The 19,556-nt window shown below is 39.2% G+C and overlaps 1 protein-coding gene across 1 annotated transcript in view; it reads right to left on the bottom strand.

The window, feature by feature from the left end:
* The window catches only part of foxj3 (forkhead box J3), a 170,736-nt gene that overhangs the window by 99,638 nt on the left and 51,542 nt on the right, over positions 1-19,556 (bottom strand). Inside the window, exon 3 of the mRNA XM_063033295.1 lies at positions 4,885-5,338. Within this exon, the coding sequence (XP_062889365.1) occupies positions 4,885-5,202 (318 nt within the window). The 5' untranslated portion in view covers positions 5,203-5,338. The remainder of the gene's footprint in view (positions 1-4,884; positions 5,339-19,556) is intronic.

Raw genomic sequence — 19,556 nt, 5'->3', positions numbered from 1 at the left:
ACTCTCATCCTCCGTCGCTCCAAGGAGAAAAGGCAGAGTTCACTCAACCTGCTTCCATAAGACCAGAACTGAGCACAGTACTCCAAGTGGGGTCTGACCAGGGTCCTTTATAGCTGCAACATCACCTCTCGGCTCCAAAATTTTATTCCATGATTGATGAAGGCCAATACACCGTACACCTTCTTAACCACAGAGTCAACCTGTGCAGCTGCTTTGTATGTCCCTTTCGAACAGAGATGTGGAGGAATTTCTTTAGCTAGAGGGTGGTAATCTGTGGATTTCATTGCAACAGATGACTGTGGAGATGAAGTCATTGAGTATATTAAAAGTTGCAGATAGGTTCTTAATTCCTAGCATTACGAGGAGAAGGCAAGAATTGGGTTGGGGTAAAAATAAATTGGCCATATTCAAATGGTGGAGCAGGCAAATCACCCAATTCTTCTCCTGTGCTTTGACCAAAATTTAAGCCTCATAATCCAGGGAGGTAAATTAATGCACGATTTAAAAACACATTTTGCAATTCTGAGGTGCAGGACTGATGATGACACGCTTATCAGTGACAATAAGAAGAGGAGATTTAGCACATCGCTGTTCTTTTTTCCCCTTCTGACTGCCTAATACCCACTCTATTCCAACCATCATCCTGGAAAGAGAACATTTCAGTGTACTGCAGGCATGTATAAAAACAGTGGGTCTGTCCAATGCAGATGACTGAGCATAATTAAGCCCACAAGGCTGTGGATGTTAGCTGGGAAAGAATGCTAACATCGATTTGCTTATCCTCCCAGTGGATTTGTAGGTTTTTGAAGAGACATGGCATCTTTCTTGGTGTTTTGATGTGCCTGCTATAGGGAGTCCAGATCTAAAACGCATTTCAAAGGACAGTGATCAGTAATGTGAGCCACACACAAACTGCTAGAAGAAGTGCTCCGGTTTCCTCCCACAGTCCAAAGATGTACTGGTTGGTAGGTTAATTGGTCATTGTAAATTGCCCAATGATTAGGCTAGGATTAAATCGGAGTATTCCTGGGTGGTGTGGTTTGATGGGCCTATTCCACATTGTATCTCAATAATTCAGCAGGTCTGAAAGCATCTATGCACAGAAACTGAATAGACAACATTTCAGGCAGAGTCCTTTTATCAGCATTAATGTGATGAGCTTTGAAATCCCAATGGCAAAGGGGAATTTCACCGTTTACCTTCAGCAGTGGTTCCTGAAATATGGTTTATATTTGCCAAAGGCTCATTGGAACCTTTACTGGCAGAGGGTGGTGTCAAACATTGGAGAGCAGGTTTGTAGAAAACCCCTCCCTTGCTGCTATTGACAACAAGATCTATCTTTGCTTTTTATTCACTGAGACACAAAATCAGAAGTGCTGGAGTCTGGAGCAACAAATAATCTACCTTACTATCCATCTCCACATCCAGCACATTAGTCTGTCATATCCACCAGGTGCACAGGATTACCTTACTTGTCATGTTTTCTCCGTCCCATGCCTTTCTGCCTTCTCCAGGGACCTCTCCCTCCGTGACTCCCTGATCTGCTCATTCCTTCCTCACCCATTGCACTTTGCCCTACACTTGCAGAAGGTACAAATGCTGTCGTCACATCCACGGAATGATATAGTCTTTCCAGGCGAGGCAAAACTTCACCCCACTTCCTCCAAGCTCATCTACCACATCCAGTGCTCCTCATGTGACTATCTCAACATCAGTGAGACCAAGTACAGATTAGGTGACTCACTTGCAGAACACAATGGCCATTCTCAAGCTCTCAAATACAATTCCCCTTCCCAATCCCACACTGGCTTATCCATCCTCACCTCTCACCACTGCCAGAGCAAGACTCAACCTAAGCTGTGCACGTGTGTGCGCGCACACACGTTTTTCAACCAGCGCACAAAGTAAATTAATGTGCGCACAAAAGGTTACCTAAAATAATGTAGTAATTAATAATTATACTTATTGAAAATAATCTTTTAGCTGAATGTTTCTGTTAACTAGTTAGTCAGTTTTTCAAATACCACAATGCACATCACTAATTTACGTCACCTCACCTTTCCTGTTCCGGTTTGTACAGCTGCATCACGGTGGCAGCCATCTTTGGCGGACAGTGTTCATATTGTAAAGTTTACAAAGGTCTGTTTCAAATCCCGTAGATAGCTTACTAAGTTTTTATTGAAAAAGATCAGGCAAATGACCCTGTGGCTAAATACTGTCACAAGAAATTGATAAACATCACATACAGAGTAGCTTTACAGGCTTTAAGTGATGTCTTTGATGAACTGGCTGCACTGTGCAAGATTCTGCAAAAGAGTGGCCTGACACCGATTGATTCACTTCATTTTGCGTGAGGCAAAATTAACAAGGAAGCAGTATCTGGGAGACAATGTTTCGTGGAGTGACAAAGTTAAAGTTTTGCTAAGCCAACAACGTGAAGAAAACGTCACAGTAGATACAAATTCACTGTTGACTTTTACAAATAGTCTTTGTGTTCATTTAGAAGGAAGGATTCCTGAAGATGAGGTACAAGAATGGTCAGCTTTTGATTTCTCTGCAATTGCAGGTTGTGACTTCACATTTGGTGATGAACAAGTTAACGCCTTATGTCTAAAATATCATGATTTTCTAGCTGAAAATACTGTAAATAGTTAGACAGTTGAATGATTTCAAATTTTCCATGCAGGAAAAGAAGTAAATCCAAACTGATTTCAAACTTTGCTCAAATGGTGGCATTTGTACTTCAAAATGAACAGTTTTGCAACCTTGCACAGTTGATGGACATTGGGGGTACCTTTCTTGCATCTAGTGCAGACTGTGAGTGAGGTTTTAGCCTAATGAATCAACTCAAAAACAAGCTGAGAAACCGTTTAGGTGAATGTCATTTGGATATGTTAATGAGAATCAAAAGCTATCAATTGGATGGAAGTTCTATTAGTCTAGATAGAGTTTACAAAGAATGGGTAAATGCCAAAGACAGGAGAGAGAAAAAATAACTGAGGAACTTAAATATGTATGTTATTTTGTTGTTATTCTGTGCAGTTTTATGTCAAATATTTTGTAAACCTTCATAAACTGGGCCATGTGTGCATTCAGTGCGCACATACTTTTGTCACAGGAAAAAAATTTGCACAATGTAAGATTTTTGCGCACACTGACTACTAAAAATTAGAGGGAACATTGCTCAACACAAACCACAACACTTCATATTCTAAACACAAGAAAATCTACAGATGCTGGAAATCCAAAGCAAAACAAACATAAAATGCTGGAGGAACTTAAGCAGGTCAGTCAGCATCTATGAAAAAGAATAAACAGCTGACATTTCGGGCTGAGACCCTTATTCAGGACTGAGAGGGAAGGGGCGAAATGCCTTCATTTTCTACACAGAAGAGATTCTGCAGATGCTGTAAATCTTGAGCAATGCACACAAAATGTTGGAGAAACACAATGGGTCAGGCAGTATCTATGGAGGGAAATAAACAATTCACCCATCATCATTCAGAGGTAATTCACTAATTATGTCTGGTCTGATGAAGGGCTTCAACCCAAAAGTTGACAATTCCTCTTTATCCTCTCTGTAACCCACCCCCAAACTTGCTGCTCAACTTTGAGTTCCTCTTCACTAAAGAAGTCCATGATGGCTAGGAAATGCCTGCCAATGAACATAAATGTAAATAATGTCTACATATTGCAGCTCACCAACTGAGGTGCGATACCATGAATTTGGTAGTTACTCACAGGTTGAATAGTTTTCAATCAGTTTTGAAAAGTAGCTCCACAAAGTCTGTTGGAGGCAACGTGCCACATTGCACTGATAGCTGGAATAAGTATTGTACCACTGACACTGTTTTGATTGACACCAACCTTCAATGAGATTTGCTCTATTGCATATCCAATGGCTTGCATGAAAGCAAACTTAAGATGGATTTCTCTGGACATGCAAAATTTGAGGAGAATGCGGCACTGTTGCCCCCAATTAATTGAGTCAAAAGCTTTTGAAGGCTCAAAAATGTTGTCAGGATTAGTGGTTGGTACTGCTCCTTGCATTTTCTCTTGGAGTTGTCGCTCATTTTCAAAATAAAGTTGAATTCTAATTCATCATCAGAAAAGAACAACAGTAACTTTAGAACCAAAACATTTAAAGTGAAATAGGCCGCTGAAGACGATACTCAAGGTCAAAGATCAAGTTCAACCCAGGTTGAACCACAGACAAGATTGGCCAGTCATTAGCAATCTTAAATCCATTTCTTGATTGTTTTCCTCTTTTAAGACTAATCTTTGTCCAAACCTTTGGTCACCTTCAAGGTGTAAATTTCTTTGCTTCCATGCACTGTTTCTTTCTAAATGCATTTGCTCAAAATATTTTGCCACTTTTGAAAATACAAGTACTATATAAAATCAAACTGCTGTTAATTCTACAATATCTAAAATTAGGGCAATGTTTTCATTAAAATTATTTAATTGCAAGCATAATTGCATGAGTAAAATGGACTTCAAATCATTTTCACAATTTAACACATCTTTGTTTGAGAGGAGGAAGCAATTTTCACCTCAAAGTGTGGCAATTTACAGGACAACTGTGACAATGAGACTTGTATCTTACAAATGTCAGCCCAAATATCAAGGAAGCCAATGGCAGGCCAGCCATCTGAGAAGGAGCACAACAAAGCAAATTTTTATCCATAAGTAACATGTATTTTGCACCCATGAGATAAAAGTGCCAGGCTCCATTCAAATTTTCTTTCTCTCCAGCTCAGTGTAACACATTTGAAATTATAACAGCCACCAGTACAACTATCTCTTGCCACTAATGAACTGAATATACAAGTCAGATATGTTTTATTTCTCCAAGACAGTACTCAGGCAATGTAACATTCTCACCTTCCAACCACTGCCAGCTTCTCTGTAATAGGGAAAGTTGTCACAGATCCACTGATAGATCTCACTAAGTGTCATCTTCTTTTTTGGGGAGCTGTTAATAGCAAAGGTAATGAGACTGGCATAACTGTATGGTGGTTTGCCATCTTTGTTCTGCGCATCCTGGTCCAGAGTAGTGTTTGGATCCAGAAGGGAGGTCTTCTTTGTAACCCCGCCACCAGCCACATTCTGAGCAGCATCAGCTTTCTGAATGGCTGCCCTCATCGTCAGCTGTGGCAACCAATCCATGGACGTCAGGCTGCTCTCCAGCTCTGACGTCATTGTGCTGAATGTCTTCTCCACCAGCTCCCAAATTAATTTGTAATCCACACAGTCAGATCTTCCTCTCTCAACAAAGAAGCCACACTGCAGGTAATTCCAGGCTCTCAATTCACCGCAAACAGAACGTTGTTTTATTCTAGAAGAATAAAAGAGGTGGTTATAATTCTGTTCAAGAAATACATTCAAAAACAATTCACTTCAGTAAAATTAACCTTAGCTTTGCATTAAATTTAATATAATGAAGAATTTTTTCATTGGGCTTTCCTACCATAAAAAAATGTTGGCTAGAAATGCAAAAACTGGGTATCGCTTAGTGCTATATGCAATAGAGAAAGAGTCAGGCAAGTTTTTATCTGATTGCCACTACTGTAATATTAACTTTTCCGCCACCCACCCCACTAAGGCAAAGCATGAGCATTTCAGATTAACCACATTTATAACTTAACATGTCACAAGTACAAATGTTGATTGCAATATTAAAGTATAAAGGGTATTTTTCATGGCTCAAATAGTTATCCAATTCATTTTGAGTTTTTCTTCCTGTGTGGTATGTCTTGTCCACTGTAACCCTGCAAGTATTGTGTTATTGATCATAATGGTTATCCTTTCTCCCACTATTGATCCTGGTCTTTAACTTTCTACACTCACTCTGGGCTCAAAGAAATTAAAGAAAATTGGAGTTGGCCATTCATCCATTTGAGCCAGTATTACCATTCAGTACAATCATGGCTGAACATCCAAATTCAGTAACCTCTTCCTGCTTTCTCCCATATCCTTTCATCTCTATTGTCGTAAGAACTATACCCAATGCCTCAACACATTTAATGACGGCCTCAAATCCCCCTAACCCAAATCTCTCTGAAACTCCACCTTTCACTGTTCAGATAATAAACTGCCTTCCTCGCTTTGCCACCGAAGTGGATAACTTCTTATTTATCCACGCTGTATTGCAGTTGCCATGTGTTGCCCAACCACTCAACCTATGCAAATCCTGGAGTCTCTTGGCATCAACCACACAGCTCAAAAATGCATCTGATTTTGTGTGATCTGTAGAGATATTACATATAATTCCCAGACCTAAATCATTAATTTCATAAACAGCCCTACAGTGTTACTAATCATTGCCTACCACTCCAAAAAGAGACCATTTACTCTAGTCTTTGCTTCCTGACAGCCAACCTGACCCCTATCCCATGTGCTTTCACTTTGCACTTATCTGTTACGTGGATCCATGTCCAAAACCTTCTGCAAGTTTAAATATACAATATCCATTGGTTCTCTCCCATGCACCTTACTAGTTACATCAATCAAGAACTTCAAATTAGGAGAGCATGATTTCTCTTTTACAAATCCATGTTGGCTTTGACTGACCCTGTCACTGACTTCCAAATGTTCTGTTATAGATGGATAGCTATTTTATTGATCCCAAAGGAAATTACAGTGTCACAGTAGCATTACAAGTGTACAGATATCCAAATATACAAATATTAGAAGAGAAGAAAGAATAAAAAACAAGTTACCTCAAACAGTCTAACAGGAAGGGGTCATCACTTCCCCAGTATATTATATCTTATTACATCTTTTACATAGGACCCCTCATACTTTTCCCATTACAGTTATCAGGCAAAACAGACAATAATTTTATTTTCTCCCTCCTATTACAGTGAAGTTACATTAGCTTCCCTCCAAATAGTGGTATGTGAAAATACAAAGAATTTTAGAAAATGGCTACCAGCACATTCACCGTTTCTAGGGCTACATCCTTTGTTCTCAGAGATACAAACTGGAAATTCATTAGCCTTTCATTTCATCAGTTTCCCTATAACTTCTGAATAATTTCTATTTTTTCCTCACTACTAATACTACTTACACTAACATTTCTGGAAGGTCATTTGCATCTTCCTTTTATGAAAACAGAACCAAAATATTTGGGCATTCAGTCCACCATTTCTCTGATCCTTTTTATAAATTCCACTGTTTCTGTCTCTGAGGGGCCTACATTTGTCTTAGACATAGCATGGCAACAGGCATTTTGTCCTGAGTCCGTACCAACATTCAAGCACTGATTTTTTTAATACTAATTCTACCTTAAACTATTTTATCCACATCAATTCCAGCCAGATCCTACCTACACACAAAGATCAATTTACTATGGACCTTACAAGCTGCACACTTTAACCCACTCTACTCTCTCTATACCCATGGCTGTGCAGCTAGGCACAGCTCAAATACCATCTATACATTTGCTGACAATACAAACATTGTTAGCGGGATTTCAGAATTTGAATGATCTTTATGACAGGGTGTACAGGTGCGAGATACATCAGCTAGTTGAGTGATGTCACAGCAATAACTTTGCACTCAACATCAGTAAGACCAAAGAATTGACTGTGGACTTCAGAAAGGATAAGACAAGGGAATTCCTCATAGAGGGATCAGAAATGGAAAGAGTGAGCAATTTCAAGTCCCGGGTGTCAGTATCTCTGAGGATTTAACCTGAGCCCAACATATCGATGCAGCTACAAAGAAGGCATAACAGTGGCTATATTTCATTAGGAGTTTGAAAAGATTTGGTATGTCACCTAAAACACTCTTACAGTTCTATAGTTGTAGGATGGAGAGCATTGTAACTGGCTACATCACTGTCCAGTATGGGGGGAGGGTGGTGGGAGGGCTACTGCACAGGATCAAAGTAAGCTGCAGACAGCTGTAAATTTAGTCAGCCCCATCGTGAGCACTAGCCTCTATAGTACCCAGGACATCTTTAAGGAACGAGGCCTCAAAAAAGCAGCGGTCATCATTAAGGACCCCCGTCACCCAGGTCATGCCTTATTCTCACTGCTATCATCAGGAAGCAGGTACATTCAAGAAGGTACATGCATGGAGGCATACATTCAATTCTGGAACAGCTTCTTCCCGTCCAATTTCTGAATAGACATTGAACCGATGAACACTACCTCACTACTTTTTATTTCAATTTTTGCACTAATTATTTAACTATTTAAGAAATATATGCTTACTGTAATTCACATGTTTTCCTATTACGTATTACTTTGTACTGCTGCCACAAAGACAACAAATTTCACGATATATGCAGGTGATATTAAACCTGATTCTGTTTCTTTGATTTGTGGAAGGAAACCAGAGTACCCAGTGAAAATCCACAGGATCAAGGGAAGAATATACACACTCCACACAGACACTCACATCACTGAGATAGAGACAGCAGATCTATTAGCTGCAGCACTGTTCCGTTTAAATGTTCATTTTCACTAGCTTTTTTTTCCACTTTGCATATCTTTAGAAGCATTAGTGTCAGTTTTTACATTCCATATAAACTCACTCTATTTTCTTCCCCACCCACCCATCCCCTCTTAATTCATAACCTGCTTCTCTGAATTTAAAACTGTTACAAGTTGCTGCTTTATCAAGCTAATTTATGTGTCTCTTCCCTGAATCTGATACCTTCACTAACTGATCTTGTTAGCCATGGATAAGCCAACCTGCCACAGAACAGTAACACCATGGACAATGTTTCATAGAGTTTCAGGTGTTCATCCTTCCACATAGCCAGAAGCGAATATGCCTAGCAACTTTATCGAATTGCCACAATGATTAGAGTGATTATGATTGAGTTTATTAAACACCACAATCAAAAAAATGGGGAACAAAAAAAGAGAAAAGGGAGTGGAGAGAAACTGGCCGAAGTTAGAGAGATCAATGTTCATGACATCAAGTTGGAGAACTTTTTTTTGTAAATATGCCAAGATAAATGAATTGGGAAATCTTGGAATTATGTTTTGGAGGAAAAGCCGGTGTTCAAATTGAAGTCTGCTTTTTCTTCCCCAGTTCTTCAACTCAAGTTTCCACCCACCCCAACAATTAACCCTCAAGTGAAAAAGGAACTAGTGCTTATGGTAATTAACCCTCCAAGTGCTATTCTAGTTTTTGCTTTTCACAACCTTAATAATTCAGCAAGGTTACCCTTTATAAAAGCTATACCCTGCTCTGCTCATGCTGACACTGATTTTTTAAAGCAGCAAATGACTGAAATAATTTTACACACAGGTAAATTTATTGTTACAGGCAAACTTATGTATGAAATTATCTGTCCAGATGGCATGGAAAGAAAAGCTTTCGCTGTATCTCAGTACTTATGATAATAATAAACTAATCACCAAGTAGAAAAAGGAGGCGGGGGGAAGCACAGGAAAGTAGAGATGGTCAAAAAAATGTTGTTACAACAACAAATACAAAGTACAAAAACCTGGAAAATAAAAGATAGCATCAATACCTCCACAGATAAAATGCTGGAAGAACTCAGCAGGTCAGGCAGCATCTATGCAGGAAAATGAACAGATGATGATTTAAGCCAAGACTCTTCATTCAGGACTGAAAAGAAAGGGGGCAGAAAGTAAAGCACAGGTGGGGGGGGGGGGGGGAGAGAGCAGGAGCCTGCAGGTGAATCCACATTACAAACGCCTTTGGAACTCAGCAGGTCAGGCATATGCATTTAGAATTATACAGAAATATAAGTAATTCAACGCTTTGTGAGAGGTGACCAAGACAAGGGTACTACAGAAAGGAATTTTTTTGAGCAAGGATAAATAGCTCAGCAGAAAGGGTGAAAACATTGCAGAAAATGGGATGGCGGGACTGTCATATGTTGAAAGATTGGAGTGACTGGGCTTGTATACTCTGGAATTTAGAAGGCTGAGAGGGGATCTTACTGAAACATACAAGATTTTGGACACGCTGGAGGCAGGAAGCATGTTCCCGCTGATGGGTGAATCCAGAACCAGAGGCCACAGTTTAAGAATAAGGGGTAGGCCATTTAGAACGGACTTGAGGAAAAACTTTTTCACCCAGCGAGTGGTGGATATATGGAATGCTCTGCCCCAGAAGGCTGTGGAGGCCAAGTCTCTGGATGCTTTCAAGAAAGAGATGGACAGAGCTCTTAAAGATAGCGGAATCAAAGGTAATGGGGATAAGGCAGGAACTGGATACTGATTGTGGACGATCAACCATGATCACAGTGAATGGTGGTGCTGGGTCGAAGGGCCGAATGGCCTACTCCTGCATCTATTTTCTATTGTCTAAAATGGACAGAAATCCCTAAATGTCCCACCTCTGGATAAGAATAGGGAATTAATTGAAAGGTTACAGTGATTAACATCGAGAGGTTTGCAGAAGCAGATCAAGCCAAGTCACAAATTAACTATAAATGGAAATGATTCTGAATGCAATCATCTGAGAAACATTCCAAAATTAATAAGGATGTGGATAACAAAGGAACTAGATTTCAGACAAAACTAGAGACAAGAAAGGATCAAAAAAGTTCCAACTCTCAAGGTGATAAAAGTAATTCACACGGAAGTAAAAAGACATGGTAATAAGATGACGTTTCTTTTTATCCATGGGCAACATTATATTTCACTGACTCAGACGTCAATGTGCTATGCAATTTTAAAAATTTGATTTCATTTTCCCACCCAATTAATTATAACTCAAAGCAAGCTCTTCCCTCAATTGCTATTGCCACCCCACCCCATCCCCCCCAACAGATGAATAGAAGTCTTTGAACACCCAATAAGCCACATGTTTCCAAGGAAGTAAAGCTAGGATCAACCAGACAAGACATGAAACCTACTCAATATTGAGAAATTTATGATATCCTCTTTGATGCCTTTATGTATATACGAAGTGTCACCCAAATAGAATAGTATACAAAAAATCTGAATGTACCTGACATCACACTATACCTCATACACACCCAAATCTGAAAGCTAAAGGGAATCCTTTTGAAAATGTGCGCGTGGCACCACAGCCTTACACCACCCTTTTTTTTAAAAAAAAGGAAAAGCATTTAATTCATCAACAATTGTCAGGAACCTCTTTAGCATAGCCTTAGATAGGGAGAGGAGATGTTATGGCTAAGTATTTAACTGGGGAAGTGGGAGGGGGCGAATTTGATACTATTGGGCAAGAACTCGTACTCGGATGTTAATGGCAAATGTGGAAGCTGTTTAGAGAGCACTTACATGGGGATCTGGATAAGGTTGTCCCATTTAGGAAGGGACGGTAGGGTGAAGGACCTTTCTTTTCCTAGAGTTGCATGGACCAGCCATTGCTCCAAGCAGGAAATTTATTTATTTATTTAACACCAGAAAAATAACGTAATATTCATACAATGAATACTTTGAGTGAAATTTGAAAAATCACATACTTTTGATTTTACATATTAATTGAAGGGTATAATGAAATACAGTACAACATAGAAAATTTTTCACGTTTCATCAACCTTTTCTGGTCTGTCTTAATTACAAATCCCTTGACTATAAACACTGCCCAGATTAATTTTACAGTCAGATTAAATATGCCTTAATCCTAAATAGATTATCCAAATGTTCCACTTCTAGTCTGTTTCTGGATTTTAATTTGATTGAATTCCTAAGACTAAATCCACATTCACAGTTAGCACTAGAAGCTTTTAATGTTCCAACAATGTCAACAAGAATTGGAAGGAGAATTGTCAACAATTGACAGTTCTTCAAATTCTTCACTTCTAAGCACATGGTTCAACATGAGTGAATGTCTAAATTGAACCAGTCTTAACTTTCTCAGAAACAACAAATTTGAAATCACGGCACTGCAGTGATATTTTTGAGGCAACACTTTCCTCGTAGTTCATAATAGTAACTGAATATTATTTTGTAATTTGAAACACAGTAAAGCACTAAAACGTTTCAAAGTAAAGGTTCTGGTATGTTTATTATTTAGAAAATTTATGGATTATACTCATTAACAATTAATTACATTGCTTCAGTATTCTCCAAAGAGAAGGCCCTTGACGGATGCAAGGTCAGGATAGAATAGGCCAATATGCCAGAACATGTTGATATCAAGAGGATGTGACAGAAGTTGACTACTGAAATGTTACATTTATCCAGTTATGTTATATGGCTCAGAATGTTGGGCAATATTTAGTAACATGAGGAAACAAATTGAAGCAGCAGAGATGTGGTTTTTGAGGAGGATGCAAAGAATATCATGGGCAAAACGAATATGTAACAAGGATGTCATGAACAGAGCAAACACAAAAAGAGAAATAATGTATGAGATCATGAAAAGGCAACGTAACTTCATTGGACATGTGATTAGGAAAGAGGAGTTAGAATGCACGGTAATTATGGGAAAGATTGAAGGGAAGAAAGCAAGAGGAAGACAAAGACAAATAATGATGGAGACAGCAGCCAGAGAACTGGAAATGAATACCAATGAATTGATCCACTTGACCCGAAACAGGAGTGTGTGGGTCATGGGAGTCAAAGTTCAAACTGGGCACGGCACCTGATGATGACGACGACAATGAATGCTGCAAAATCACTAGGATAGATAAGAGCAGGGGCTAGACAGGATAAACCTCATTACTATGGGAAATGAGGAAAGAGATTGCTGCACCTTTGGCAATGATCCTTGCATCGTCACTTGGCATCTGTCAGAAGACTGGAAGGTGGCAAATGTTATTCCCTTGTTCAAAAAAAGGTAATAGAACTAATCCTGGGAATAATAGACCAGTGAGTCTTACATCTGTGGTGGGTAAACTATTGGAGAGGATTCTTTCAGATGGGATTTATGAGCATTTGGAGAAGCACAGTCTGATTAGGGATAGTGGGCATTGCTTTGTGAGGGGCATGTCGTACCTTATGAACTTGATGGAATTCTTCAAAGTACTGACTAAACAAATTGATGAAGGTAGAACAGTGGATGTGGCATATTTTAGTAGGTATTCGGTTCCCATGGTAGACTTAATCAAAAAGTCAGGAGGTTTGAGATCCAGGGAAACTTGGCTGCATGGATTCAGAATTGGCTTGCACACAGTATGAATATTAAAAAGTGGCGTGCATTCTGCCTGGAGGTCCATGACAAGTGATGATCCACATGGGCCGCTACTCTTTGATTTTTATAAATGACTTGGATGGGGAACTGAAAGTGTAAGTTGTTACATTTGCAGATGACATAAAAGTTGGTGTTTTGGATAGTGTAGAAGGTTGTCGTAGGTTACTACAAGCCATTGACAGAATGCAGAGCAGGACTAGGAAGAGACAGATGAGGTTCAATCCGGCTAAGTATGAAGTGGTACACTTTGGGAGATCAAAACTTGAAGGCAGACAACAACATTCTTAAGAGTGTGGAGGAACAGAAGGATCCTGGGGTCCATGTCTATATCTTCCTCAAAGCTGCTATGTAACTTTGATATAGTAGTTAAGAAGGCAATGGTGTGTTGGCCTTTATTAGTTGGTGAACTGAGTTCATGAAGCACCATGTAATGCTGCAGTTTGATAAAACTCTGGTTTGGCCACACTTGGAGTACTGTGTTCAGATCTGGATCATCTCATTATAGCAAGTATGTGGAAGCTTCACAGCAGGTGCAGAGATTTATTAGGATGCTGCCTGGATAAGACAGCATGACTTAAGAGGAAAGGCTGAGCCAAATGGGGCTTTTCTCTTTGGAGCACAGGAGGATGAGAGGTGACTTTATAGAGGTGTATAAGATAACAAGAAGAATAGACAGAATGGACAACCAGTGCTTTTTCCCTCCCAGGGTGGCAGTGGCTAATACAAGTGCAAATGAAGTAAAGAGCCAGAGCCAGAAGTTCAGAGAACAAGGGGGACAAGCCAACAAAAGGAGTCAAAGTGTGGGGCATCAGAAGTTAGGAACATGAGTATGTTTGCTGCCAGAACTGGAGTCTGGAGTGTTCGCATATTTCCCGCTCCATTTAATGTCAATGGGTTCACTGAAAAATTTATTATACTATATGTTTAAACAACGGTGATATGTTGAGGCTCATCCAAAAACCTGAAAAATCTACCAGACTGACACCAAAAGGCCTAAGGGTGCCAGATTATCACAGTTTTAAATTGTAACCCTACTTTTATTAGGTTAAATCACAGGTACCTCCACTCTTTTTGCTGAGTAAATTAACTTTGCTGTACAATACAGGCCACATGCTAACTCTATTTTTTCTTGTCCTCCTTCCAGTACAATAAGTCAGCGCGGCATTGCGAATCAAAACAAGAAAAATCAAAGTCCTGGAGTTGAACGGCAAGCAGATTTAGCTTTTGTCAATGTAGGACATGCTGGTCCTGGGAACATTTGACATCTCATACATTTGCACTTTCTAGATCAATAACTCAAGATTTTGCAGTGTAGAACCATTTACTCCAGAAATCCAATTCAGATAGTTCTTAAATTATTTTGTACTAATAGAGAAAAGCGTGATATTTTTTGGTTTATTCAAACTGTAGTTGAATCTTACAGAAACAGATGCCCAACAACCAAGAGATAAGACTACTCATTTTACCCCAATGTCAAAGGAACAAATTTCAACACAGGATACTGATTAAGAGTTAACAAGTAAATTACCTGCAAAATAAGGATATTCATGGCAACTTAAATGCAATTAAGAAAATGAAAAGCACATCACCAATATAGTCCACAGAAATGGATGTGTCTTAATAAATGAAACATATCAGAAAATAGGAGTAGGACACGCTGCCCCTTAGAAGTTTGCCCTGCTAGTCATACGATCATGGCTAATTGTCTCAGGCCTCATCTCTTCTCCTTTGCCAGTTCCCTAGAACTATTAATACCCTGATCATGCAAGATTTATTTACTTCAACTTTTAATAACCCCAACCACCTCCCCCATTATAAGCCTCCACAAACCTCTGGATAGCTGCATTGTGGTAGGACAAACTTTCCAACCAATTAGCTTAATTAATCTCTTTTGGATTGTTATAATACCAATATATTCTTTCTTCCTTCCATAAAGAGATCAAAACTGCATTTTTCTGGCTGTTGCTTCACCAGTACTTTTTTGTAAAACTCTAACTCACAGAACAATTTCATATGTGGCAAAAGGGCAGAAGATGTAGTTTTTCTTGGTCACAAAATAATTTGACAAACTGCTTTTAAAAAGGGTTTTCACTTGCTCCATTCATCCAAGCCCTGCACATGCTCAAAGTTTTAAGCTCCAATACCAGATTGTCTAATAGGATTCTTCAACAGCCTGGCAGCCCAATTGTGCTATATCAACTTAAACAGGCTTTCTCCATATTGTCTTTATATTTTTATTTTCTTGGCCTTGGCATGAATAATTTCAGATTTCCTAGACATCAAATGGTTCTAGCAGCCAGGCGAAAGGCAAACACAAAGAGTCAACTACATTTTGACACTACTAGGCCTTACGTTAAGCACCCCACTTTCAACACATCACGATTCCAGAGAATTCAGATGATATTAAAATGTCTGGGTTATAAGCTTTTATCACTTTAAGCTCTCTAAAACCTTTTGAAGCATAACAATAGATTTTGGGAGTTAACCTTAAAAAACAGTATTAAATTAAAAACCACAAGACAGAGGAGCAGAATTAGGCTATTCAGTCCATCAAGTCTGCTCTGATATTCATTCATGGCTGATTTGCTATCCCTCTAAACTCCATTCTCCTGCCTTTTTCCCATAATCTTTGATACCCTGACTAATTAAGAACCCAACATATCCACTTGAGATATACTCAATAACTTGGCCTCCACAGCCATCCGTGGCAATGAATTCCACAGATTCACCACCCCCTGGCTCAAGAAATTCCTCACCTCTGTCCTAAATGATTGTTCCTCTATTGAGGTTGAGCCCCCAGAACAGTGGGACACAGAGTCAGGCACATTTCCCCATTTTGGCAAATTGCTAGTTATTCTTGAGAAATGTTATAAAGAAGTGAAACACTTGATTTGCATCGCGAAGTCTCTCAAAGATTAGCATTTTGATAACCAAATACAACTGGAGCTCCACCCATTAAACAAACACTAAAGGTAGGGTAGGATGTTTAGTCTTTTGGAAGGCAGGGGGCATTGCTAGAACAACATTTGCTTTGTTCAATTCTTACCACATCAAATATTACAGCAATGGTCTACCTGGATGGAATGCCTTACAAAGCATGTAAGATCACAAGAAATGGGAGTTGGCCAACTGGCCTTTTGAGTCTACTTTGCCGTTCATCAAGATCACACCTAATCTTCTGCCTCACACTATATTTCTTATAATCCAGTAATTTGTGTACAAGGACACACGAGTCCATTAAACATCAAAAATATCTAATCACGAGTGATGGGAAAGCAAGCCTATAAAGAAACAAATAATAACTTAATCATGTGGAAAAATACAAACTGGCTGTTTGCACAGCCAGTTGAGGAAATCAATATTCCTGACCACGTTTAACAGGCTGGCAGCATGAGCAATTTCAATCTAATGGAGAGGAAATTGAAGTGGCTGACAGTTTCAACTTGGATCAATGATTAACACCATAAGCAGTAAGCAGTCAAGAAATCCAACAAAGAATTGTTCTTGGCAAAGCAGCCATGAAGGATTTAGAGAAGATCCTCCGGAATAGGAATCCATCTCTACATACAAAGATTCGACTTGTGCAGGCAAGGGTGTTCTCAATAATATTATCTGGATATGAAAGTTGAACGGTAAAGGAGGATAGGAAGCATATCAATGCCTTTGAACAGTGGTGCTGGAGAAAAATACTGCACGTCTCATGGACCTCTCAAAGAACAAATGAATTGGTCCTCGATGAAATCAAACCGTCTCTCTCTCAAGGCTCAAATGACAAGACACCGCCTATAGTACTTTAGGCATATCATGCAAAGAAACAGCTCCCTGGAAAAGGATTTCATGCTTGGCAAGGTGAAGGACAATGGAAAGAGTAAGGCCACCAATCAGATGTTTGAACATAATAAGGACAGCTACAATGTTATCAACAATGAGCCACCTTTGCGAGGATCAAAACTCATTTTGAGCAACTATCCATAGGATCACCATGAGTCGACGACAACTCGATGACACTTAACAACTTGCAACAGATATACTATTCATTTTAAAGGCTGAAAGCACATACCACCAGGCTCAAACTTCATTCCTGCTGTTATAAGACTATTGAATGATTCCCTAGAATGATAAAGTGAACCCTGAACCTCAATCAACTGTATGATCTTGCACCTTATGTTGTAAGATAAAACTGCCAATTTCAAGGCTAGTATAGTAGGATAGACTTTTTGTCCAATGACTGCTACATTTTAGTTCACTTGCACTGAAAATATTACAGTCTATTGATAACTATTTAGTTGAATATTTTGGCAAAGATTGAAAAAAATGTTCTCCACCCTTGAGCAGGAATAAATAATATTAGAATTAGAATTTTATTTCTTACATCCATCTCACAACATGTTGTTGTTGCTCAGTCATTAAGTAGAGTCCGACTCTTTGTGACCTCATGGACTCCTGCACACCAGCCTTCTTGTTGGAAACTCCCTCTCTAAGATCCCTCAAGGTCATACACATTGTCTGAGTAATATTATCTATCCATCACAGCCTGCTATCTTCTTTCTTTTATCTTCTGTTTTACCAAACATGAGAGTCTTCGCCAAAAAATCCCGTCTTCTCATGATGTGGCCAAAATATTTGAGCTTCTGACTCATAATCAAGCCTCCTAGTGAGCAGTCTGGCTGTATTTCTTCAAAGATCGACTGCTGGATCTCTTAACACTTCCCTTCAGAATCCAAGTTCAGAAGTGTTGATTCTTCTGTATTCAGCTTTACAAATAGTCCAGTCTCACAGCCATACATCACAACTGGAAATACCATAGACTTGACCACAGATCTTTGTAGACAATGTTGTGTCTCTGCTCTTCAGTATTTTAGCTAAATTTGTTTTTGCTGCCCTCCCTAGAAGTAAGCACAGTTTAACTTCATGGCTGCAGTTACCACCTATAGAAATCTTTGAACCAAGGAAGAGAAAATCCATCACTGCTTTCACTTCCTTTCCATTTATTACCACGGAGTTAATAGGGCTGGTTGACATAATCTTGGTTTTCTTAATATTGAGCAAAAAGCCAGCTTTTGCACTTCCTTCTTTCATTTTAATTAGAAGCTTCCTCAGATCCTCCTCACCTTCAATCATTAGAGTAGTATTATCTGCATATATGAGGTTGTTAATATCTTGTCCGGCAATTTTGATTCCAACATTTGAGTGAGTCCTTTAGACCAGCATTCTTCATGACTTGTTCAGCATATAGATTAAATAAGTAGGGTGACAGTATGCAGCCTTGTTGTACTCCTTTCCCAATCTTGAACCAGTTTGTTGTTCCGTGTTCAGTTCCAACTTGATCTTCATACAAGTTCCTCATAAGGCAGATCAGATGTCCAGTATCCTCATTTCCTTAAGGATTATTATGGTCCACACTGTTGAAGACTTTAGAGTAGTCAATAAAACATAGAAAAATACTTTCCTGAATTTCCCTCGATTTCTCCATTATCCAGCGTAAGTTAGCAATTTGGTCTCTGGTGTCTCTGCCTCTTCTAAAACCAGCTTGTACACCTGGCAGTTCTCATTCCATATATTGCTGGAGTCCTGCGTGCATGATCTTTAGCATTACCTTATTAGCATGTGAAATTAATGAAACTGTTTGGTAATTTGAACAGTCCTTTACGTTTCCCTTCTTGGGAATTGGGATATAAACTGATCTTTTCCAGTCTAAAGGCTACTGTTGGGTTTTCTAGATCAAAGTTTTAAACAATTCAACTGGAATCCTGTCAGATCCTGCAGTCTTATTATTGGCAATGTTTTCTATCACCCATCCGACTTCACTTTCCTGAATGTCGGGCTTGAGATCGATGAGGGAGTCATTGCAGGTGTCTTCGCTGTTGAGACCTTTCTTGTACAATTCTTCTGTGTATTCCTGCCATTTCTTTTTGAAGTCTTCTGTTTCTGGTCCTTCCCTCCTTTGTCTTTTACTATACAATTTTAGCATGAAATGTTCCTTTAATTTCTCTGATCTTCTTGAATAGTTCTTGTTTTTCCAATTCTGTTGGCTTCTTCAGCTTCTTTGCATCGCTCCTTTAAGTTTCCTTATCTTTCCTGCTATCTTCTTGAACTTTGAGAGTTCATTTGGAGGTATTTGTTCCAATCTCCATTGGCCTTCACTTCTCTTCGCTGCTCAGCCATTTGTAGAGTCTCTGCAAAAAGCTATTTTGCTTTACTGGTCGTCTTTTTGTTTGCAATATTTTTGTTGCCATCTCTTGTATAATGCTCCTTACTTCTATCCATAGTCCTTCTGGCTTTCCCTCTACCAGGTTTAATCCATTCTGTTCTTCACCTCCACAGGATCCTCTATCTTATGGTCTTATGGTCTAACATCAAACTTTGCTGGTATGTTGGTTTTCTTGATGCTCTTCAGTTTCATTCTGAATGTTGCAACAACCAGCTCATGGTCTGAACCACAAGCTTCTCCTGAG

Source organism: Mobula hypostoma, chromosome 25 (genome assembly GCF_963921235.1).
Source record: "Mobula hypostoma chromosome 25, sMobHyp1.1, whole genome shotgun sequence".
NCBI lineage: Eukaryota > Metazoa > Chordata > Chondrichthyes > Myliobatiformes > Myliobatidae > Mobula > Mobula hypostoma.
This window is presented reverse-complemented; position numbering and strand designations above follow the sequence as displayed.